Source organism: Neoarius graeffei, chromosome 13, assembly GCF_027579695.1.
Source record: "Neoarius graeffei isolate fNeoGra1 chromosome 13, fNeoGra1.pri, whole genome shotgun sequence".
Taxonomy (NCBI): domain Eukaryota; kingdom Metazoa; phylum Chordata; class Actinopteri; order Siluriformes; family Ariidae; genus Neoarius; species Neoarius graeffei.
Window position 1 is genome coordinate 64,567,768 of NC_083581.1, and position 24,346 is coordinate 64,592,113.

General features: G+C 40.3%; 3 protein-coding genes across 6 annotated transcripts in view; 1 reads left to right on the plus strand and 2 right to left on the minus strand.

The window, feature by feature from the left end:
- Window positions 1-3,753, minus strand: part of zbtb17 (zinc finger and BTB domain containing 17) — a 55,833-nt gene extending 52,080 nt beyond the window's left edge. For 2 of the 4 annotated variants that reach the window (XM_060938329.1, XM_060938328.1), the window contains exon 1: window positions 3,385-3,753. Coding sequence is in view for 1 of the 4 variants with exons in the window: in XM_060938327.1 (XP_060794310.1) it covers window positions 3,381-3,382 (2 nt within the window). In the remaining 3 variants the exon portion in view is untranslated. Of the gene's footprint in view, window positions 1-3,380 lie in introns of all 4 variants that reach the window. The other 2 variants (XM_060938330.1, XM_060938327.1) reach the window with 1 other exon arrangement.
- A 2,353-nt stretch (window positions 3,754-6,106) lies between these two features.
- hspb7 (heat shock protein family, member 7 (cardiovascular)) lies at window positions 6,107-8,787 on the minus strand. The gene is made up of 3 exons (XM_060936976.1): window positions 8,333-8,787; window positions 7,495-7,628; window positions 6,107-6,743 (listed from the first exon to the last, which is right to left on the minus strand). The coding sequence occupies exons 1-3, from the start codon at window positions 8,502-8,504 to the stop codon at window positions 6,564-6,566; spliced, it is 486 nt and encodes a 161-aa protein (XP_060792959.1). The 5' UTR covers window positions 8,505-8,787; the 3' UTR covers window positions 6,107-6,563.
- Window positions 8,788-22,253: 13,466 nt separating this feature from the next.
- The window catches only part of clcnk (chloride channel K), a 37,466-nt gene continuing 35,373 nt past the window's right edge, over window positions 22,254-24,346 (plus strand). The window contains exons 1-2 of the mRNA XM_060936682.1: window positions 22,254-22,347; window positions 23,717-23,848. Coding sequence (XP_060792665.1) covers window positions 22,254-22,347; window positions 23,717-23,848 — 226 coding nt within the window. The remainder of the gene's footprint in view (window positions 22,348-23,716; window positions 23,849-24,346) is intronic.

The window sequence follows — 24,346 nt, forward strand, 5'->3', positions numbered from 1 at the left end:
TGATCAAATTCACAGATATTTCATGATCTCCTTGTCAAAACCTACTTTGTTTCTTACTCTTTCATTTGATGGTTGTCATTTTGTATCTCAACGCGCGTTTGAGGAGTCAGGTGCGGTGTCGATAATAGCGATCACTTTCACCGGTGTCCACCATTACTGACACCCTGTGGAATTAAGTGACATTTACAACTGTTATGTATTGATCTTTGTGTAACATTTTTAAAGTAGATGAAATACTTTTAAAAAATTAAAAAAAGTGTTCTGATTTATTATCATAATATTTTTTCCTGATTCATAACAGAATGGAATGTTTATAGAGTATTTGGAATCTTACTGCAATAAATAGAATTAGACCAGAATTAAATTCCTAGCATATAAAAAAAATTACATGCTTGAACTATTCAGATTTTTCTATTCCATTCAGAATTTTTTTTTTGCAGTTTGTTGTAAATATCTACCACATATTGCAATATCAGTGGACAGTTTATATTTTGGTTCGAGGAATGACATGCGACCTTCGACCTGGATTTTCATGTGGTTACAATGCCAGTTGCCTGCTGGCATTTATTGTTAAACTACAAAACTAGAAATTAATACAAAACAACGAATGATTAACAAAATGTGATCTATGAAAATACTTAAAGTGGGTAGAAAGTGGAAGAAAAAGATTTTCAGTTCATTTGTTTACAAACATTAGAATTACTTCCTCATTTACGTAAGCACCGACATCCATCTCATCTCATCTCATTATCTCTAGCCGCTTTATCCTGTTCTACAGGGTCACAGGCAAGCTGGAGCCTATCCCAGCTGACTACGGGCGAAAGGCGGGGTACACCCTGGACAAGTCGCCAGGTCATCACAGGGCTGACACATAGACACAGACAACCATTCACACTCACATTCACACCTACGGTCAATTTAGAGTCACCAGTTAACCTAACCTGCATGTCTTTGGACTGTGGGGGAAACCGGAGCACCCGGAGGAAACCCACGCGGACACGGGGAGAACATGCAAACTCCGCACAGAAAGGCCCTCGCCAGCCACGGGGCTCGAACCCAGACCTTCTTGCTGTGAGGCGACAGCGCTAACCACTACACCACCGTGCCGCCACCGACATCCATATATTTATATAAAATATATTTTGTACTAAATATTAGTCTATGTAAAACAAATTTTACATAAAAACCAGGGAAAATTTGGGTTTTAAAAGTGGGGGAAAGGACCCCCCCCCCACACACACACACACTTTTTTTTTAATTTTTGAAAATGGGGGGGGGGGGGGGGGGGTGTTCAATAAGTATATTAAATATATTACATCGCTATAATACCTCACTCAGCAATCCCAACTAGCACACAATTGCATCTATGTTGAGGTTCACGTTGTTTGATCAGGGAGGCCAAAAATTTTTTTGAACTTTTTTCAAAAACTTATTATTTAAGTTGTCTCACTCATTAGCCAGTTTGATACAGTACGCCGTATTTACCTAAAGTTGTGCGTCTCTTTGAAGCATTAACATCTTTTTTCTTCTTTGAGCTTGACGAATATTGTTTTTTAAATGACATGATGGTAGATATAAGGTGAAAACAGGACCATTCATTTGCTGTCTACTAAACAAAATGGCTGACAAGAAGCACCGCTACCTTCAGTTGCAAATTGTACTTAAAGTGCCACATTACATCCATCTATTATCTGTAGCCGTTTATCCTGTCCTACAGGGTTGCAGGCAAGCTGGAGCCTATCCCAGCTGACTACGGGTGAAAGGCGGGGTACACCCTGGACAAGTCGCCAGGTCATCACAGGGCTGACACTATTGCCGCTTTTCCACTACCAACGCGGCTGAGTTGGGCTGAGCCGTGCCGTGCTGAGTCGGGCTGAGTCGAGCTGAGTGGGGCTGTTGGAGTTGCATTTCGACTACAACCGCACTGAACTGTGCTGGCTGGAAGTGGGTGGACACATTGGATGGAGTTAGCGAAAGTGGGTGGACGTCACATGATGTCGTTAGGTGGCGCAAACAGTGACATCAGTGACCTTTTAAGCGGTAGTCTCACGACCCGGATAGTAAACAATAAACATGGAGGACATGGAGTCGTTAGTGTTGCTGGTCTTGGTGCTGTGGCTTGTTGTCACCAACAACGCCAACAGATACTGGCAAGAGCGTATAGATGAGGCGAGGCGCCTAAGGCTTCAGAAATTCTCGTAATTCTTCTTCTTCCGGGTTTACGGTGTTTACAGATCCCAGCGTGCTCGCGGGGCGTGTGTGGGCATGTGAGGACACTCCTCCTCACCAATCAGTGCACAGGGGAGTGTCTCCTCATGCCCCTAGCCCCACTCAGCTCGGTTTGGCTCGCTTTAGCCCTACTCCAAAATCGTGCGAGTTTTGGATGCTAAGCAGGGCTGAAGCGAGCTGAGTCGTGCTGCTCTGAGGTAGTCGAAACGCGAGCCGTGTCGGGCTGAAGTGAGCTGAAAAAGGGTAGTGGAAAAGGGCCAATAGAGAGACACAACCATTCACACACCTTCACGTTCACACGTACGATCAATTTAGAGCCACCAATTAGCCTAACCTGCATGCTGTGGAGGAAACCCACGCAGACACGGGGAGAACACGCAAACTCCGCATAGAAAGGCCCTCACCGGCCACTGGGCTCGAACCCAGAACCTTCTTGCTGTGAGGCGACAGTGCTAACCACTATACCACCGTACCACGTTACAGTTTTTCACTACCGCCATCATAGAAATATGAGGAAAAAAGATATTCAACTTTTTAGTGTGAGCAAAGTCATATACGGAGGGAAACACTCTCTCCCGTCAATTTACAAAATTTTGCCTTTTTTTTTTTTTTAGGTGGGGGTGGATTTTCAAATGGGGGGCCCACCTAATTTCCCCCGAAAACTAGGTTTTGTTAACTTAATACCACATACCATTTTTTTTCCTCATAAATAATCATCTAGGTGTCGATAATTATGGAACGGTGTCGATAACCGTAGACAGAGGTGTCAATACTTGTGGAACGGTGTCACGTGACTTTTGCAGTGGCCAAAAGATCGTTAAAAAGCTCTATTATGTTTAATTTAATTAAAAAAAAACAACTTTTCTTTGTCACTAAAGAAACAAACTATTCTGGTTCACATCATGTGTTGTTATAATGGCTTCAGGTGTTGTGCTAACTATGCTAACTGTGTTAAGATGTACAGTATTTGCTACACCGTCCACTCCTGCTAGGAGTTAGCGACCAAACTGGTTGTTTTTGAACCGAATTTTGCCCAAATAACCTCCTTTGGTCGAATATATTTATCTCATCGTTTAATAAAACCCTGAAATACGACATGTGTGTGTTGTTTGAATGACGACATGACATGTAAACATGATATTTCAACCTACATACACTTCAAGCCCACAAGGCCTACTTTATCCCTCTGCGAGCAGGTTGACGATGTTGCAGATTGATTAGAAGTCCTCTGTTCTCGGGCTCCGGGATTAATTCAGCGTGCCTGGCCACGGCTGGCGCTCTCAAACAAGATGGAGGTGACAGGAGCCGCTCGTCTTAAAGTGTCCCCAGCTTCTGCTCTGTTTCCTTTCAGGAACGACGCGCTATATCGACTCATCGTGCCTCAGTTTAAATGTTCAGCGGTTTTACCCAAACATCTGGGTGTACTTGAGTGTGAGCGGTTTTGCCACACTTGCACGATTACGTCCAATCGAGTTATCCGGCGCTCGATGTCGTTGCTCAGCCTCGACGCTCCGCCATCTTCTGCTCTCTGATCGATTGATAGTGGCCGCGTGGGGTTCCCACTGCGCATGCGCGGGATTGCAGTTCTACCGGGTGACCATACGAGGGTGCTGTTTACCAACATTTTTTTTGTCTGTCTATTTCATTCTGAGCTGATGGAGCTGCAATATTCTGATTTTTTTTTTTTTTAAGTTTTTTGAATTTCTGTCATGCTAGTCGATATATTGAATGATTTTGAAAAGAGAGATATGAAAAGGAGCTTCACAATTTTAGTTTAAAATTCTATTTCAAATAGTATGGTGCAAAAATAAAATTCACAAAACAAACTGAAGCATTCAAATACACCCACTTGCATTTAATTTTTTTTAAATCCATCATTATTGTAAAGTCATGGTTTGTGTTCAGACCAATTTCTCAAACACACTTATTTTATAATCATGTTTAAAGGTCATACTTATGTTACCCCAATAATGGGTTCTGGGTAATTTTCTTCCTTGAGTAGTAAAATGGAATAAATATGTTTGTAAATGTGAACCACAAAGGCAATATTACCATATGTCCCACCTGTATGCCACATCTTTTTTCTCTTTCTCTCTCTCTCTCTCTCTCTCTCTCTCTCTCTCTCTCTCACACACACACACACACACATATTTATTGCTGCTGTTTTCCTACAGTTATTTGCAATAATGCACAGTACACTTTATGACTGTTCTTCTTTGCCCAATACTACACGTCGCTGTAATTACTAAAGGTCTGACCTCTCAATATTTTTGTTGTTTGTAAACAGGCTTAGCAATGTAAGAGTTTCATTGTACAGTATAACTGCCTGTTTTGCTGTGTATATGACAAAAAAAAAACAAACTTTTGACTATTGACTGTATACACACACAAATATGTACCATTAGGGATATATGTAGCATTATTGGATGGATTTTATATATATAAGCAGACCACACACACACACACACGTATCAATCTTTTTTTTAATTTTTATATCACGTGCTGCGCGGCACGGTGGTGTAGTGGTTAGCGCTGTCGCCTCACAGCAAGAAGGTCCTGGGTTCGAGCCCCGGGGCCAGCGAGGGCCTTTCTGTGTGGAGTTTGCATGTTCTCCCCGTGTCCGCGTGGGTTTCCTCCGGGTGCTCCGGTTTCCCCCACAGTCCAAAGACATGCAGGTTAGGTTAACTGGTGACTCTAAATTGACCGTAGGTGTGAATGTGAGTGTGAATGGTTGTCTGTGTCTATGTGTCAGCCCTGTGATGACCTGGCGACTTGTCCAGGGTGTACCCCGCCTTTCACCCGTAGTCAGCTGGGATAGGCTCCAGCTTGCCTGCGACCCTGTAGAAGGATGAGGCGGCTAGAGATAATGAGATGAGATGAGATATCACGTGCTTTTCTTTTGAGTCATATATTATTGAAACCCAGATCTGGTTATGTTCTCTTCTGACTTTTATAGCTCGTCTTATACAATATGTCTGTAATTATGACTATTTTAATTGCATTTCTATACATTACTATGAAAAGCATACAGCTTAATAAGTGGCATCCTGACTTATAAAAAAAATGTAAAACTTGAAAATATTTTGTATACATTTTTTTTTTAAAAGTCCACAAACATAAATGATTATTTTTTATAGGCTGTGCATACATACATGCATGTAGTTGGACTATGGTGCGAACTCTGAGAGCACTTTGTGTTAGAACTAATTCTGTTCAGACTGTTAACACAGATAAAAAGGTTAAATATAGAACCTTAAGGGTTCTTCGGTTGTCCCTCTTGCGGAACCGTTGCGAGGTTTGGAAAGCTAAGAACCCTTAATTATCTGAAAGTTTAGTCCATTTGAATCCATATGGTATGCTTATAAATAGTAAATAATTGATTTAGGCTATTAAAAAAGAGAGTAAAATTACCGGTATACCTTTACAAACTTGTTCACTATTATTTTGTGAACATTGCCATTTTAGAATTTAGTGCACGCACGCACTTACTTATTTGTCAAATTAAATGAGCCTCAGGCCTGGTTATGTTATTTTCTGGCCCCTCTATCAATAGGCTATTTTTGTCCTATATGTTATATTTGTATTCAACAATTACTAAATTTAGGCTGTTTATACTACACAGGAAAAAGTACTGTATCATGACCCTTAATTGAAAAAAAACTTTTAAAAAATATCTCAAATAATGAATGACACAAAGTCTAATTAATGATACAAACAGTGAAAAAGCGTAGGCATAAACTTGGGCCAAATTACATGGCTAATGACAGCAAATGCTATTAATAGGTTAAATCACTGTTTGCCAGTAACTGTGACAGTACACACATAACAGATCATTAGCTCATAAGCTGAAAATATGCTCCATAAAATATCCACACACTCAGCCTTGATGTGCTTTTTATTGCAAACAGTAGTGACTTGATCGACTTATATATATACACACATTTATTCACACACAGGCTTGTGCAGTCTTTACAGTTACATTCTACAAAGTCTGATTTGTGGATGTGACCTATAACTTACAAGAAAAGCCCTCATAACTGTTCTTATGTATTTTATCACTTCAAAGAAAATCCCAAAGTGACCTTAACACTTGAAAATTTGGACCATTCGCTTTCTTACTTGTATGAAATCAAACCAATTGCAACCTTGTCGCCTTTGTTCGTTCAAATCCTTACACGTTACTCATGAGATCAAGTTGGAAAATCCATGTGGTAGTTTATTTATAGTCTTACTCTGGACAGCTATGTGGAAATAAAAAGGTTGGGATAAGTATAAAGAAAATTAGTATAACTTTAACAAGGAATCACAATAAAAATCCAGAATGTAAATAAGGTCTAGATTTTGATTTCCGTGCGAAATGTTTGTGCGTGTTCGAGTTTAGCTGGATGCCTTTGAGCTTTGATGGTGAGCGTCCCCTCAGGCCCCAGGGAAGAGGTCACAGAAGTGGGGTCCACGTCCTCCGGGAGCTGGCATTTATGAGTAAAGGTGTTCATTATTGTGCCATCTGTGGCAAGCTGTGAAACAAAATACAGACATGTTGAACGTTATAAAATGTTTATTCTGAATTTCATATTGAGATATAAAGTTTCTGCCTGGAGCTTCTGCACTTATGACTCAGTGCTGTTGTGAAAGGTCCAAAACGGACACCCTAAACTTGTTCACTTTCCAAAAACAGTTTATGCTCAAGTCTCACTCTTGTTTAACCGGATAATCTCTCCTAGATACTGTAGAATCCTACCTAAGAACTGCTGCTGTAATCATAAATACAGTCCTGGGTGTAATCCAGAACTCTTATTCACAATATTCTGATACTGAACACACTTCAGTACAGCTTCTCTTTACTCTTCTCCAACTTCACACTGTAATGACTTGTAATTCTGCTATGTGGAGTCATCCAGAAGATTCCCTTTTGAATCCAGTTCCTCTCAATGTTTTGTTTCTTCCACATATAGTTTCACGGAGTTATGAAATATAAAGCCATGGCCTAATGGTTAAAGAAGTAGCTTTGGGACCTAAAGGTCACTGGTTTAATTCCCTGGACCAACAGGAATGGTTGACGTGCCCTTAAGCAAGGCGCCTAACCCCCAACTGTTCCCCAGGCTGTTCTGGGTATGTTGTATGTCGCTCTGGATAAAAGCGCCTGCCAAATGCCATTAATATAATGTAATAGAGCTACGTATTTCTGTAAAGTTGCTTTGGGACAATATCTGTTGTTATAATGCTATACAAATAGAACTGAATCAAATTTAGCTGAATATGAATCACCTTTTCTGCACGAACTTCAATCTGGTTGTTGGAGGTAGTAACGATCACGTCCTCTGGAGAGAAATCACAGACATCTACCGTGAACTGGTAGGTGTCACCAAGAGTTTTGACATTTCCCGGTGTCCCAGTCAGACCTAAAATAAACCATGCACGTTTTTACATTTTCTTTTCTCTGTGCATTTAAATGAACTTTGCGTATTTACTGGTGGCAGTCAACAAAAAGATGCTACTCTGCTAAATCTACTGATTTGTTTCGGCACAGCTGAAGTGCAAATGAGAATTCTTGTGCATAAATGTGCCTCTGTTGTGAATTTTACTGTGCCAATCCCAAACTGTCCCTTTTGTCTTTAAAACTAAGCAACACATGACCAACTGTTCCCCCAAGGCACAGTGGTGAAATCACGTCCTTGGCCCGGATCCACAAAATTCTGATGCCTAACCTGTCCTCTTGACCCTGTTAAAGGTCAAACTGGCCTAACAGTCGTCTATGGAAATATCCTACAGCGCACATACCTTAACACTACCATACTAACGATATTATATGCAAACACACAGGACCTGATCTTGATATGGAAATGTTTGCCTGTGGTATATCTAATACTGTATATGCAAATTTCTTTCTGGGTTCTATCGAAGACAAAGCAGTTATGGAGTGGAAAGAAACTCTGAATCAGTGCTGCACAAATGAGGCCTAGATTGTGAATAAATTAGAAAACAAATCTCTAATTTAAAGCATTTCAAGAAGTGAAAAGAAGTTGTGCACGGAAGCTGCATATCCAATGTTAGGGGATGCGACTCTACATTAATCCAGAGTGAATGAAACAGTAAGATAACTCACTTGGGAAACCCAATGAATCCTTGGGGCACATGAAAGATCCAAAGTCCTCAGCAAACAGCCCCCTGCTTTTCTCCATGTATGGGGTTGATGAGGATGAAGATGAAGATGAAGATGAGGACGTCTGGTGGAAACTGCGCTCCGATCGATAAGCAGAAGAGCTGCTCACGCTCATTAGTGTTCGCAAGTTTCAGTGGGAGCAAATCGATATCCACTTAAAGAGCGAGGCTTGAGACCAGAATGGTCATAAAGGGAAAAGCAGAAGTGGCTTTCGGCAGGTCTTGTCCAAACAATGTCTGATTTATTGAAGCCAGCCTCTGTGTTGCTTTCCTCTACAGTTATCTCTTTTGTGCTGCTCTTTCTCACCAGTGGACCACGGTGCTTTGTGGGCATTCTCAGTCTGACTGGCTTTTATATTCAGGGTTTGAACTACGAGGCTTTTTTTCTCTCCCTCTTGTCTGTCTATGTACACACAAGATGTGCAGGATGACTATGTGCTATATTTATCTTGTGAGGCAGGGAAAAGAGAGGGGGTCAGTGGTCGGAAAACTTTTGGGCGGTGAGGGCTCGAGGTTAAGAAAGGGTCCCTGACAAAAGGGTCAACAGTTGGCATTTCGAACTCTTGCATCCTGAAGTACATGTTTATCTCCTATCTCTTAGCTCTTGAGTCTTCTTCTTCTTAATAATAATTTCTCTTCACCATCCTGTCAGGCAACATAGGCAAAGATTTTACTCCAGAAAGGAATTTCAAGGGTCTGTGATATATTACTAGCGCTCCATGTAGTACCAAACGTCACTCTATATACAAACAGTGACACCAATGAAACATGGAAGGAATGCCGAGTGGGTGCAAAGGATGGATGACGTCAAGAAAAGGGATTAGGAACATTTGGTTTTTATTGGGAACTCACAATCTGTTTGTATCTATAGATACTTATTTTAGGTCACTTTTTTTTTCTCTAGTATGCAACTCTAGTAGCATGGTTCAGTCCCTCGTCCCTCTCTGAGTAAACTTCAAAGTCCTTCACTAATCGGCTAAATCCAGCCCAGCAACTCACCACTTCTCTTAAAGCATGCGTCACCAAAGCAGCACTGTGGACACACAAGTGTTTCTATTCTGGTGAGACACTGAGAGAGAGAGAGAGAGAGAGAGAGAGAGAGAGAGAGAGAGAGAGAGAGTTTGCAGCTGTTTACATTTTAATCACTCTCGGCACGGGCTGTGCTGGATCATGGAGCGAGTCTAGATCCTTTCACCCCCACCTCCACAATGCCTGTTCTTCACAAATGATATTGAACGATCTGGAAGGTCACTTGTTTTTCACAGGAATACAAGTATTAGACCACTTTTTCAACATATTACCATAAAACGAAACAAAAAAAAAACATGTACAGTAGACAGAAAGAAAACTTGCTTTATAATGAAGCAGACAAGAACACAGACATTTTCCTGTCCATGTGCCTGTGTTTTTCTCAGCTGCTTCATGTTACATAATCTATCATTAGTTTTGTCCCATGCTGCCACTGACTATGCTATTAGTGGTCAGTTGAGAGAAAACCGGGAACAGCAGTGTGTTACACACCACAGTGCTGAAATAATAGTTAAGAGAAAGATTTCTGTTGAATGCCTAACCCATATGTGTACTGTCGAACAAATAAAGGAAATAAAGAAATTATTATTTGTAGTTTGTGATGAATTGTAGGTAGCACTTAATAATACAGTAAGAAGGTATTTATTAACAAACAACGTCAATAGTAATAAGTTTGTAATAAAATAGTAAAGTACGTGATAGCAACACATTGTAATTGACCATATAATTAACAATTATTCCATGAAATCAAGTCGTACATGAGCTGAGAGCCGATGAAACGCGTAGTGCCGAGTTGGCTATAAGCCATGTACGATGAGATTGAGTGGAATAACTGTTTTATTCTACAACCCCGATTCCAAAAAAGTTGGGACAAAGTACAAATTGTAAATAAAAACGGAATGCAATGATGTGGAAGTTTCAAAATTCCATATTTTATTCAGAATAGAACATAGATGACAGATCAAATGTTTAAACTGAGAAAATGTATCATTTAAAGAGAAAAATTAGGTGATTTTAAATTTCATGACAACAACACATCTCAAAAAAGTTGGGACAAGGCCATGTTTACCACTGTGAGACATCCCCTTTTCTCTTTACAACAGTCTGTAAACGTCTGGGGACTGAGGAGACAAGTTGCTCAAGTTTAGGGATAGGAATGTTAACCCATTCTTGTCTAATGTAGGATTCTAGTTGCTCAACTGTCTTAGGTCTTTTTTGTCGTATCTTCCGTTTTATGATGCGCCAAATGTTTTCTATGGGTGAAAGATCTGGACTGCAGGCTGGCCAGTTCAGTACCCGGACCCTTCTTCTATGCAGCCATGATGCTGTAATTGATGCAGTATGTGGTTTGGCCTTGTCATGTTGGAAAATGCAAGGTCTTCCCTGAAAGAGACGTCGTCTGGATGGGAGCATATGTTGCTCTAGAACCTGGATATACCTTTCAGCATTGATGGTGTCTTTCCAGATGTGTAAGCTACCCATGCCACACGCACTAATGCAACCCCATACCATCAGAGATGCAGGCTTCTGAACTGAGCGCTGATAACAACTTGGGTCGTCCTTCTCCTCTTTAGTCCGAATGACACGGCGTCCCTGATTTCCATAAAGAACTTCAAATTTTGATTCGTCTGACCACAGAACAGTTTTCCACTTTGCCACAGTCCATTTTAAATGAGCCTTGGCCCAGAGAAGACATCTGCGCTTCTGGATCATGTTTTGATACGGCTTTTTCTTTGAACTATAGAGTTTTAGCTGGCAACGGCGGATGGCACGGTGAATTGTGTTCACAGATAATGTTCTCTGGAAACATTCCTGAGAATGTTTTTGTATGTGATGTAGTATGTGATGTATTTAATGTATGTGATGTATGTAATGTATTTGATGTATTTAATGTATGTGATGTATTTAATGTATGTAATGTATGTATGTGATGTACGTAATTGTATGTGATGCAGTGCCGTCTAAGGGCCCGAAGATCACGGGCACCTAGTATGGTTTTCCGGCCTTGACCCTTACGCACAGAGATTCTTCCAGATTCTCTGAATCTTTTGATGATATTATGCACTGTAGATGATGATATGTTCAAACTCTTTGCAATTTTACACTGTCAAACTCCTTTCTGATATTGCTCCACTATTTGTTGGCACAGAATTAGGGGGATTGGTGATCCTCTTCCCATCTTTACTTCTGAGAGCCGCTGCCACTCCAAGATGCTCTTTTTATACCCAGTCATGTTAATGACCTATTGCCAATTGACCTAATGAGTTGCAATTTGGTCCTCCAGCTGTTCCTTTTTTGTACCTTTAACTTTTCCAGCCTCTTATTGCCCCTGTCCCAACTTTTTTGAGATGTGTTGCTGTCATGAAATTTCAAATGAGCCAATATTTGGCATGAAATTTCAAAATGTCTCACTTTCGACATTTGATATGTTGTCTATGTTCTATTGTGAATACAATATCAGTTTTTGAGATTTGTAAATTATTGCATTCCGTTTTTATTTACAATTTGTACTTTGTCCCAACTTTTTTGGAATCGGGGTTGTATCCACATTCACTGGATTTTGAGAAACAGAGCATTTTTATTTTTATATTTTGCAAATTCGATAACTAAAAACTTTGTACAAAATGTCAGACAAAATCCTTTCTGCTTAGAATGTAAACAAACCGGCAAAATGACAGGAGCAATTTGTGAAAAATGCTATAATAATAATTCTTGAAAAATTAAAAATATTTTTTAAAAACTAATACGTTCTTACCATCAAATACTTTTATTCTATATTTTGTTGCTTTTTTTGTATTTTGGGGGGTTTTGTTTATGAGTAAAATTTTTATTTCGCTCTCGGTTGGCTCAGCAACACGTGCTGCCATTTTTTTCTTCTTCTTTAGGGTTTTCTGGTGGTTGGCAAACCAACTTAAAAGTGCATTACCGCCACCGACTGGGCTGGAGTGTGGAACAGTAGATGGGGGGGGGGGGGGGGGGGGGAGGAGGAGGAGACTACATTCTTTTAGCCATTTCTGTTTCTTTTAAATACTTGATAAAGTGATATATCTGACTTGATTCATTCCTCCATTTTGTTTTTCTCTACTCATGGTACTGTATATGAGCTGATAGCCTAGTAGTAGAGTAGCCAATCAGAGCATGCAATTGCTCATATCCAGTGAATGTGTGTATCCATCCATCCATCCATTATCTGTAGCTGCTTATCTTGTGTTGCAGGGTCGCGGGCAAGCTGGAGCCTATCCCAGCTGACTATGGGCGAGAGGCGGGGTACACCCTGGACAAGTCACCAGGTCATCGCAGGCCTGACATAGAGACAAACATCCATTCACACTCACATTCACACCTACGGTCAATTTAGAGCCACCAATTAAAGGTCCCATGGCATGGTGGTTTGTTGATGCTTTAAACGGGCTCATGGAGGCTTCCGGATGTTATATCCGCAGCCTTTCTCAAAATGAACCCTCGGCATGTAAATATAGCCTCCTGGGAGAAAGCCCCATTTCAGCGCTTTTCCCAGTGCGTCGTTTTGCTAATGAGAAGCAGGAGGCGGGGAAGGGTAGAGGGTGGGGGCGGGCCATGGGGGAGGGGGAGGGGCTTGACCAAGCTGCGCACACACATACTCACTGCTATCAGCGCCTGTAGCCACGCTGCTAAGACAAAACCCCGTTCTCCCTCGGACTCCTTTCGTAAACTCAACGTGACACAGAGAACAGAGAGTGAGAGTGTTCGGAGTGATAGTTTACGAACGTATAATACCCTAGGCTTGAACACGCACTCCATAACCAAAGAGGATAGAAGCAGCAACTACAGCAACATAGCACTTATCCAACAGAAGACATGCATTGCGGAGCAATAGTCAAACATAAGCTCATAAGTTACAGTCAATTTCCAGACTAAACTCTGTTTAACAGAGCATGCTGCATGCTCTTTAGTTTTGTAGCGCAGATTACCTGGCTAACTGCAGGAAGCGGTTAGCTGCACAGCTAATGTAGCCATTGCTAGGCTAACGCACCGATTTTAAAACACGGCAAAACGACCAGTTATACACTTACTTGTTTGGTGTTTGTTGCTGATGCGGCAGGGATGCTTGGTACGGACCCAGGCTTCAGTGACAGTTGATGTGCAAAACCTGCCCTGTACTGTCCCAAGTTGTGGAAACATTCCTCAGGAAAATGCTTCTGACAAACATACACCATCTTAGGTAGACTCGACGGCGTATTATTGAAGTAAATAAAATTAAGCCACTGCGTCTTCAGGGGCTCTCCCGTCGGCAGTAAAAACAGACTCTTTTCTGTGTTGTCACATCCATGTACAGCGCAATTTCCATGTTTCGCTCGCTTAGGTGATGCCATGTTGTTGTGTCCTCTATGGTCTCCTCACTACAACTGGGCGGGGCAATTCATACAGTGGGTGGGAATCCAGAGGGGGGGCGTGGGGATCATCTCCCTTACTGACGTAGTAAAGGGAAGAGCTTATCAACGCGCCGTTTTGACGCGCCATTCTCAAATGTTGGGCATAGTTTGGTTTACACATTATGAAATTTCTAGCCACTGGGGTGACTTAAGAAGGTCAGAGGAACTCATTTTAACATTAAAAAACCTCAGAAAGTGAAAATTTCATGCCATGGGACCTTTAACCTAACCTGCATGTCTTTGGGGGCGGCACGGAGGTGTAGTGGATAGCACTGTCGCCTCTCAGGCCTTTCTGCATGGAGTTTGCATGTTCTCCCCGTGTCTGCATGGGTTTCCTCCGGGTGCTCCGGTTTCCCCCACAGTCCAAAGACATGCAGGTTAGGCTAATTAGTGGCTCTAAATTGACCGTAGGTGTGAATGTGAGTGTGAATGGTTGTTTGTCTCTGGTGACTTGTCCAGGGTGTATCCTGTCTCTCGCCCATAGTCAGCTGGGATAGGCTCCAGCTTGCCTGTGACCCTGTAGAACAGGATAAGCAGCTACAGATAATGGATGGATGGATGGATGCATGTCTTTGGACTGTGGGAGAAACCGGAGCACCCAGAGGAAACCCACACAGACCCGAGGAGAACATGCAAACTCCACACAGAAAGGCCCTTGCTGGCTGCTGGGCTCGAACCCCGGACCTTCTTGCTGTGAGGTGACAGTGCTAACCACTACACCACCGTGCCGCCCTATATATATATCCTGTATCCATGCCACCCTGTATCCATATAATCTCATCTCATTATCTCTAGCCGCTTTATCCTGTTCTACAGGGTCGCAGGCAAGCTGGAGCCTATCCCAGCTGACTATGGGCGAAAGGCGGGGTACACCCTGGACAAGTCGCCAGGTCATCACAGGGCTGACACATAGACACAGACAACCATTCACACTCACATTCACACCTACGGTCAATTTAGAGTCACCAGTTAACATAACCTGCATGTCTTTGGACTGTGGGGGAAACCGGAGCACCCGGAGGAAACCCACACAGACCCAAGGAGAACATGCAAACTCCACACAGAAAGGCCCTTGCTGGCCGCTGGGCTTGAACCCAGGACCTTCTTGCTGTGAGGTGACAGTGCTAACCACTACACCACCGTGCCGCCCTATATATATATCCTGTATCCGTGCCACCCTGTATCCATATAATGACCTATAATTTTGCTGTTGCAAAAAAAAGAGCAACTGTTTCAGTAAACTGAGTGACATTAAATGATTAGTCACTTTAGTGAAGGTGTGATGTTCACTCACCAGCCACTTTAAAGTCACACCTGCACAAATCATGTGGCAACACAACAGAGACTGGATAAACTTCGCCTGGTCTTTTTCCAATCTTCACCTGTCCAGTTTGAGTTAGCCGGTACTCACTTCTGCCTCAGATTCCTGTTCTTGCCTGACAGGAGTTGAATTTGATGTGGTCTTCTGTTGCTGCCTCAAGGGTCAGTGTACAGTACTGTGCATTCTGAAATGCTTTTCTGTTTACCATGGTTGTAAAGAGTGGTTATTTGAGTTATCATTGCTGTCCTGAATCAGTCTGGCCATTCTCCTCTGACATCTCTCATGAACAAGGCACATTCGTACCAGTCTGTGTAAACTTTAGACACTGTTGTGCGTGAAAATCCAAGGAGATCAGCAGTTTCTGAAATCCTCAAATCAGCCCATCTGGAAACCAACCATGCCATGGTCAAAGTCACTGAGATCACAATTATTCACCAGTTTGATGTGAATATTATCGGAAGCTCTTGAGCTGCATTTGCATGATTTTGTTCATTACACTGCTGCCAAATGATTGGCTGATTGGATAATTTCATGAATGAGTTCTGATTAAAGTGGCTGGTGAGTTTATTTAGAGGATTGTTTTTCTCTTACATATGGAGACGAAAGATCCGCTGTGGCGACCCCTAATCGGGAGCAGCCAAAAGAAGAAGATTCTCTTATACATTAGTGATATTCAAAACACTAGGGTTATTACTCCAAAACAACAAAGTAGATCTTGTGAACTGTTGAGGTATCAGGACTATTAAATACTTTTTCCATGCTTTATTTCTTTGCTATCATGTTTTTAAGTCAGCTATGTTTTGGAACTTGATTCTTACTTCGGGGGCAATTCCATGTAAATGTCAACCTCACCATGCAAAAATAAAGCAACATGTAATACATCAAAACCACTCCCAGAGATCTCACCTAGGCCTGTATTTTACAGATGTGAATAAGTTGAACCAATTTGTAACCAACCTAATATGTCACTGTCAGTCTTTCTTTCTTATAATGTAAAACCCAAGCTAAAATCAACTTTGATCATGTACAATTCTATATTATTGCCACAAGCCACAGAAATGTATGCTAAAATCCAAAAAACAGCAAAACAATAGCCATCCTAAATATTATTTAAGAACTTTGATAGTTTTAGCTGATATTTAGAGAGTTTTTCAAAGGGTTATGGTGGTTAAATTGCTGATTTTCTAAACATATGCCATGTCTATTTCAGATGCGTCACATCCATAACGGAATTATGTCACATCCATAACGCTGATTTTTTCTTCCTAGATTCTGCTTGAAATAGAAAATATTTTAAACAAAGGCTTTTTTTATTTTCAGCTAAGACTCCTTTATTAAATGCATGCCTGCATTTGGATATTATGTTTGCAATTTCACAGAGTTTGATGAATATGTGTAGTCACCCTGGAAATGGGGTATTTTTTCCGTCACATCCATAACGCATGGCTTTTTTGGCATTTTCTAGAGTTCTAAATGTACTATGGGAATTCTTTTTTTCCCATGACTTCTCCAATATGAGAGGTCTTAAAAATATACAACAAATTTTAAAATACTGGAAAGGAATAAAAATTAACTAGGTCAGTTGTTGCCATTTTGAGTCCAAATGTCACATCCATAACGCTGGAATTGCTCTTGGGTCTCTGTCATTGCAAATGGCATCAAGTGATTCTTTAAAAAGACAATCTCAATATCACTAATTTGTGGATTTCTGTTATATTGCATTGTTATGATACTTTAAGATATAGACAAGTGTTATTAACCAGGAGTAGATGAGGTGAATTGGGACTGGGAAAATACAGTTCTGTAGCGTAACATCGTCAATCAACAGAGAATCAGTTCAGTGATGGAAATAACCACATCACCACTTATGCGTAGGATATCTTTCCACTACCTGTTTATCTTTCCATGGGGATTATAAAAGGGGCATCTGAATGTCAGTAAGCTAATACAAGAATAGCATATTTTTAGCCTTGAGATGCGTTACTTTTACAATTACTTTACATTATTTTGTAACAACTAGGAAATCCACATGCAATATATGAAAAAGGTTGTCTTGTTATCATTATTTTAGCATTCCTGTACAGAAGAAAAACGTATCTCATCATGCTATAATCTGAAATTGCACATGACAACAAGGAACCTTTATTTACCACACGTACACTCAAGCATAGAGAAATTCCTCCTCTGCATTTTAACCCATCTGAAGCAGTGAACACACACATGTACACACAAGTGAGCAATGAGCACACACACATAACCAGAGCAGTGGGCAGCTATGCTACAGCACCCGGGGAGCAGTTGGGATTAGGTGCCTCGCTCCAGGGCACTTCAGCCCGACCTTCAGGCCAAGGCTGCCTCATGTTAACCTAACCACATGTCTTTGAACTGTGGGGGAAACCAGAGCACCCGGAGGAAACCTACGCAGACACAGGGAGAACATGCAAACTCCACACAGAAAGGCTCCCATCAGCCACTGGGCTCGAACCCGGAACCTTCTGGCTGTGAGGCAACAGTGCTAACCACTACACCACTGTGCCATCCCATATGAACTCAAGTAAACGTGACATCATGTAAACAATATGAAAAACAAAACCATGTGACCTATATGCAAAAATGAGCATTTGGAAATACAACCCCGATTCCAAAAAAGTTGGGACAAAGTACAAATTGTAAATAAAAACGGAATTCAATGATGTGGAAGTTTCAAAATTCCATATTTTATTCAGAATAGAACATAGATGACATATCAAATGTTTAAACTGAGAAAATGTATCATTTAAAGAGAAAAATGAGGTGATTTTAAATTTCATGACAACAACACATCTCAAAAAAATTGGGACAAGGCCATGTTTACCACTGTGAGACATCCCCTTTTCTCTTTACAACAGTCTGTAAACGTCTGGGGACTGAGGAGACAAGTTGCTCAAGTTTAGGGATAGGAATGTTAACCCATTCTTGTCTAATGTAGGATTCTAGTTGCTCAACTGTCTTAGGTCTTTTTTGTCGTATCTTCCGTTTTATGATGCGCCAAATGTTTTCTACGGGTGAAAGATCTGGACTGCAGGCTGGCCAGTTCAGTACCCGGACCCTTCTTCTACGCAGCCATGATGCTGTAATTGATGCAGTATGTGGTTTGGCATTGTCATGTTGGAAAATGCAAGGTCTTCCCTAAAGAGACGTCGTGTGGATAGGAGCACATGTTGGTCTAGAACCTGGATATACCTTTCAGCATTGATGGTGTCTTTCCAGATGTGTAAGCTGCCCATGCCACACGCACTAATGCAACCCCATACCATCAGAGATGCAGGCTTCTGAACTGAGCGCTGATAACAACTTGGGTCGTCCTTCTCCTCTTTAGTCCGAATGACACGGCGTCCCTGATTTCCATAAAGAACTTCAAATTTTGATTCGTCTAACCACAGAACAGTTTTCCACTTTGCCACAGTCCATTTTAAATGAGCCTTGGCCCAGAGAAGACGTCTGCGCTTCTGGATCATGTTTAGATACGGCTTCTTCTTTGAACTATAGAGTTTTAGCTGGCAACGGCGGATGGCACGGTGAATTGTGTTCACAGATAATTTTCTCTAGAAATATTCCTGAGCCCATTTTGTGATTTCCAATACAGAAGCATGCCTGTATGTGATGCAGTGCCGTCTAAGGGCCCGAAGATCACGGGCACCCAGTATGGTTTTCCGGCCTTGACCCTTACGCACAGAGATTCTTCCAGATTCTCTGAATCTTTTGATGATATTATGCACTGTAGACGATTATATGTTCAAACTCTTTGCAATTTTACACTGTCGAACTCCTTTCTGATATTGCTCCACTATTTGTCGGCGCAGAATTAGGGGGATTGGTGATCCTCTTCCCATCTTTACTTCTGAGAGCCGCTGCCACTCCAAGATGCTCTTTTTATACCCAGTCATGTTAATGACCTATTGCCAATTGACCTAATGAGTTGCAATTTGGTCCTCCAGCTGTTCCTTTTTTGTACCTTTAACTTTTCCAGCCTCTTATTGCCCCTGTCCCAACTTTTTTGAGATGTGTTGCTGTCATGAAATTTCAAATGAGCCAATATTTGGCATGAAATTTCAAAATGTCTCACTTTCGACATTTGATATGTTGTCTATGTTCTATTGTGAATACAATATCAGTTTTTGAGATTTGTAAATTATCGCATTCCGTTTTTATTTACAATTTGTACTTTGTCCCAACTTTTTTGGAATCGGGGTTGTAAATGAATCAAGCATAAAGATAAAAACAAGTGAATAATGCGAAACAATCACATGCAGGAAAACCCCACGCACGCACGCGCACACGCACTAAATCTAATAAGTCCAAACATGGTGAAAAATGTCTGAAACTGAAAATGCCAAGTGTTTAAAAACCACATGTCTGAAATCCACATAACCTTTCAACACACTTCATACTGTTTGGATTTTAGACTATACAGCTGTAGAAGAGTAATGATCTATAATCCCACTATCCGGTGTCACACAGAAGAGGATGGGTTCCTTTTTGAGTCTGTTTCCTCTCAAGATTTCTTCCTCGTGGTATTTCAAGTCCTTTTTACTGTGGCCTCTGGCTCACTCATTAACAATCTAACTGTAAATCTACATACAGATTTCTGGAAAGCTGCTTTGTGATGACGTCTACTGTTCAAAGTGTTATACAAATAAAATTTAATCGACTTGATTATTTACATGTGATGTTCATGTGACAGTTCTGGTTTTATCACTGGTTAGATCCTGTGACAGTTAACAAACTAATTATTTAATAACAACTAGGAAAGGAACATGTATTGTAACCATACCAATTAAGTTGTATCTACAGACAAGTGTTGCTAACTATCGACATATCAGGTGAAAATTCAAATTCAATCCAAATTGTTTGAAACTGCTCTCATTGAATTTAGAATTGAATGCAGAACAACGTTCCTTTTTACAGAATTAAAATGTTTATCCGTTCTTGAGATATTACAAATCAAAGATTGAAGAAACGGCTTAATTTTTAGAAAACTGCCGTAATATTCTGTATGAGGATCACATGGTCCAAAATGGGCCTCGTTCATGAATGAGATCAAATGTTTTTTTCTTCATAACTTTTTTATTTTTCAAGACATTTACATGGAAATTGGCAGGCACATAGATGGTCATATACTGGATAGAAAGTTTGAAAAATTAGTAAAAGCAAATTATGCAAATTAGTATTTAAATAGTATTAATTATGCTAATTAAGTAAAAACGTTAAATCGGTACACTCTCTTCTTCAAAGTTTCACCAAATGGCTTTATTTGTACAATATAAAACTGATCTTAATTCTCATTTATACATCACAAAGAAGGAGAAATCAATGTTAATTATACAATATGCATAAATGAGCACTGACTGTCATTCACATCTACCATTCTCTATCAAAATAAAAAAAAGTAATAAAAGAATATTTCTAATATCCTCTTTATGCTCTGTAGGGCTTTGTAACCTCGAAAAACTGTCTGATCTACATCCAATAAACAACTCCAATGATTGAACTGAAATTGACACTCGCATTTCTGACTTCTGGTTTTTTAAAATCTCATTCCGACCACTAAGATCTCAATATTTTTCATCAAAGGAACCACAGTTATATTCTAAAATAGTTATTTATTTACATGAATCAGTTTGATTTAGAAAAATAAGTAGGTAAAGCTATGAAAAGTCGCTTCAAAGTCTCCCGTGAAGCATGACATCAAAACTAGCAGACGGAAAATTTTGCTGAATACTTAATCAGAAACGATGAGAGCGAGAGAACATTTCTATAAAAGTTATCTGATTGATATTCATGAGTAATCCAGTCAGAAACTGATCAGAAGAGAGCGAGCCTGACCGCTTTCCCATAACTCAAAAAGAAAAGCAATGGCGGTTTCCTGATGTCACGTGAGCAGAGAGTGAACTCTGTTGTATCGACTTCAACCTGCCGTTACTCCCAAAGTACTGAACAGATCTTAACCAGATAAATGTCTTTGGAAAGCAGAAATTATAAGCTTTTTAATCATAGTATTCACGATTGATAAAAAATAATCAAGAGTTAAGCAAATGACAGATTTGGAAACTTTGATGAGCGTCTGCATGCACAGTTTTCACAGCACGGCCAGCAAGCGTCTGATATGTCTATTAACTAAGAATAGAGGTCAGTTAGTGGGAAATACACTGACTATTGACCTCGAGTTGGCCTAATGGTTAGCGTGTCCACCTCTCGACCGGGAGGTCGCGGGTTCTACTCACGGTCTGGTCGTACCAAAGACCATCATAAAAATGGTACCTACTGACACCTGGCAAGGCATGCTGCAATACAGATGCTAGTGGGGATGTCAAACTCTCACGGTTACCAGAGGACTAGCCCCCCACTGTAACCCTAGCTGTATAGGCGAGAGGCCGAGGGCTATGGAAATGGAGATTGGTGACGCATGCATGCACCTCAAAGGACTGGTTAGTACTGGGACAGAAGACTGCCTGGGAAGACCAGATCCTGGCGTGGAAGGGACTTTTGACTAACTATCAATCACTTTATTTTCAAATATATATTTACTTAGGTACATGTGGCAATTCCAAGTAAAATCTTGTATATACTGTCACTCATTCATCCATCTTTAGTAGTCACTGGCCAGGGTTTGGTTGATCTGGAGGCTATCCCAGGAGCACTGAAACATAGAAATCACTCCATATGTCTAGCCAGTCCATTACAGGGCACCAGACACACAGTCACGCCCTGCACATTCATGCCTAGGGGCAATTTAGAGTACCTACATATTTTAAGACAGTGGAAGAAAACTGGAGAACCCAGAGGAAACCTACACAGACAGTTACCCAAGCTCAGGTGTTGTATCATTGCAAATTCAGTGATGCATCAGCAAATATCAAATCATTGCCTTAAGAAATGAAATGATCACATTGTGTGGAAGTCTTGGTTTACACCCCTAATACTGACCTATTAAATAGAGTACTAAGGATTCCTACATTGGTAAATAAAGTGCTGATTTTTCTCAAAATGTAACTCATCCCTTCCAGCAAGACAGATAGAAGCAGACAGATAGCAAAAGCGGTCTAAAGAAAAGAAAATGACACATGACGAAGGGCAGCAGCTCATCAGTCATGGAGTGGAGCGAGAATATGGTATTCCATGCACACGAGCTGCTTCCTCCATCCAACAATCAGCCAAGTGCAGATTGATTCTGCCTTGGGGATCAAGATTTTCACGACAGATTTAATTTAAATCAACTGCAATTTCACCTCTGCTCTGTTGTTCAGTCATTTGTCTGTCTGGGTTTTTCAGTCATTCTGCTCTCTGTGAGTTTCAAACAACAACAGAATGACTAATACAGATAAACTGTGTTAGTATTCAAGCACTTACAGACAAAATCAAGACAAAAGTTTAAAAAAAAAAATAAACCAGACAAAACAAACAGCCCTCTGGAGCCGTGACTAATTTGCATCCTCGAAACATGCTCTCACATCATGCCTGAATGAATATTATTCACATTATAGACTATATGACTATTTTTAAAGTGTATTCATTAGTGCCAGATTTAAACATTCACATCTTGAAGCTACCATAATCAGACAGCAATAAGGATAACACAATAGAGTCCAAAAAATGTGTGTCTGAGAAAAAAGACTGTGTTCACCTTCAAGGTCAGCGGTTAGCTTTCCAAACACTTGCACCATATATGAATTTTAAATATTACTCAAATGCTCAGGCCAGACTTGCTCTCAAAGTTCAGAATCGACACAATACAAAAGACCTTCTCTGAAGGTCGGCGGGTTTTCTTCATTGCCCGTGAGCTGAATTCACCTCTTACTGATAAAGACTTCCAGTCACTTCACAGTTCAGACGTTCATTAAACATCTAAAATGCCATGTCTTTGCATGACATTTAGAATGGATTTAATAGAAAAATAAAGTAAAGTTGAGTCTCACATTGTTCCAGCTCAGCGCATACCTTAGGGCAATAGCAACAAAGGACGAATGCACCATTAATAAGTTAGAGTTGAACTTGCTTTCTCTTTTTCCTCTTCAGTTCATTCCAGATGCAAGAATTCACAGGTGAATTGTGGAAGAGCTCAATACTGGACGGCACCTTCTTATTGAAATGGTAAGCGTTCTTCCTATCTTGTATAACACTGCATATCTTGACCCAAAAGCTTTGTCTATTAATGGTTAAAGTTTAATAGAGCTGTAATAATGACTTAATCACTTCGTAGACAATGCACGATATTTACGTAAGCTACACAAGCCTTGATGAAAATGAACAACTTGGCATACAGCACAGCCATGAAAAAAGCACACAGGAGAAGATAATTATCTCTAATGAACGTCCCTCGAAACCATGGCAGTCTGCCCGATCACAGATCAGTGGTGAGGAATGGTTTTTTTTTTGGAATAAAATAAATCGCTGTTGTAATTTGGCACTTGACTTTGATCCTGCTCCATAAGTTATTCAACACAAAGACACTCCTAACTGTAATGAGCTATAATCAGTATTACATCAAAAATTATATGAAATTTCATCCTTATACCATGTAAAACAGGGTGTGTGAGGCATGTTCGGACTGCTATGCTCTCTCTGGCTGGATTGGAGTGGTACTGTTACACTGCCTTGGGGGTACTCACTGCTCTCATGAGCTTCTGTATGGACCTGACAATAGCCAAGCTCCTGCAAGGTAAGTCTGTTCTCATTAACACATAACACTGCAGACACACATAGAGCCATGTTGCATTTTATATTCAAATCAGAAACAGAATTTCACATATAAATTCCAGTAACATAAAAAGTAAAGAATAACAATGTACAGTTAAAAAAAAATGTACAAAAGTATGTTCCATTATAAATTCAAGCACTTTGTATTGTTGATCAGTAAACCTTTATGCAGGGTGAAATCAAATATATTGGGACGGTTTTTGTGTTTACAAATTTATACTTCCGTACTGTTAATTAAAACAACAACCACAAACACATGACGCATTTCAGAAATCGTCCAGATGTCTACTTTCTATCAGTGAAGGGGAAAAAAATATATATATTCTAAAGAAGCATGGCTAACACTTTTGTCAAAACAGACTCTATAACCAAACATGTTAAAATTATTTTATATATATATATATATATATATATATATATATATATATATATATATAATATAAAATATATATCTCATCTC

What these genes read in the sequence shown, in the direction of transcription:
- hspb7 (XM_060936976.1), bottom strand. Translation starts at nt 8,504, where the DNA reads ATGAGCGTGAGCAGCTCTTCTGCTTATCGATCGGAGCGCAGTTTCCAC. An exon ending in GGATTCATTGGGTTTCCCAA is followed by an intron (nt 7,629 to 8,332) that starts GTGAGTTATCTT and finishes GGTTTATTTTAG; the next exon opens with GTCTGACTGGGACACCGGGA. An exon ending in TTGAAGTTCGTGCAGAAAAG is followed by an intron (nt 6,744 to 7,494) that starts GTGATTCATATT and finishes TTTGTTTCACAG; the next exon opens with CTTGCCACAGATGGCACAAT.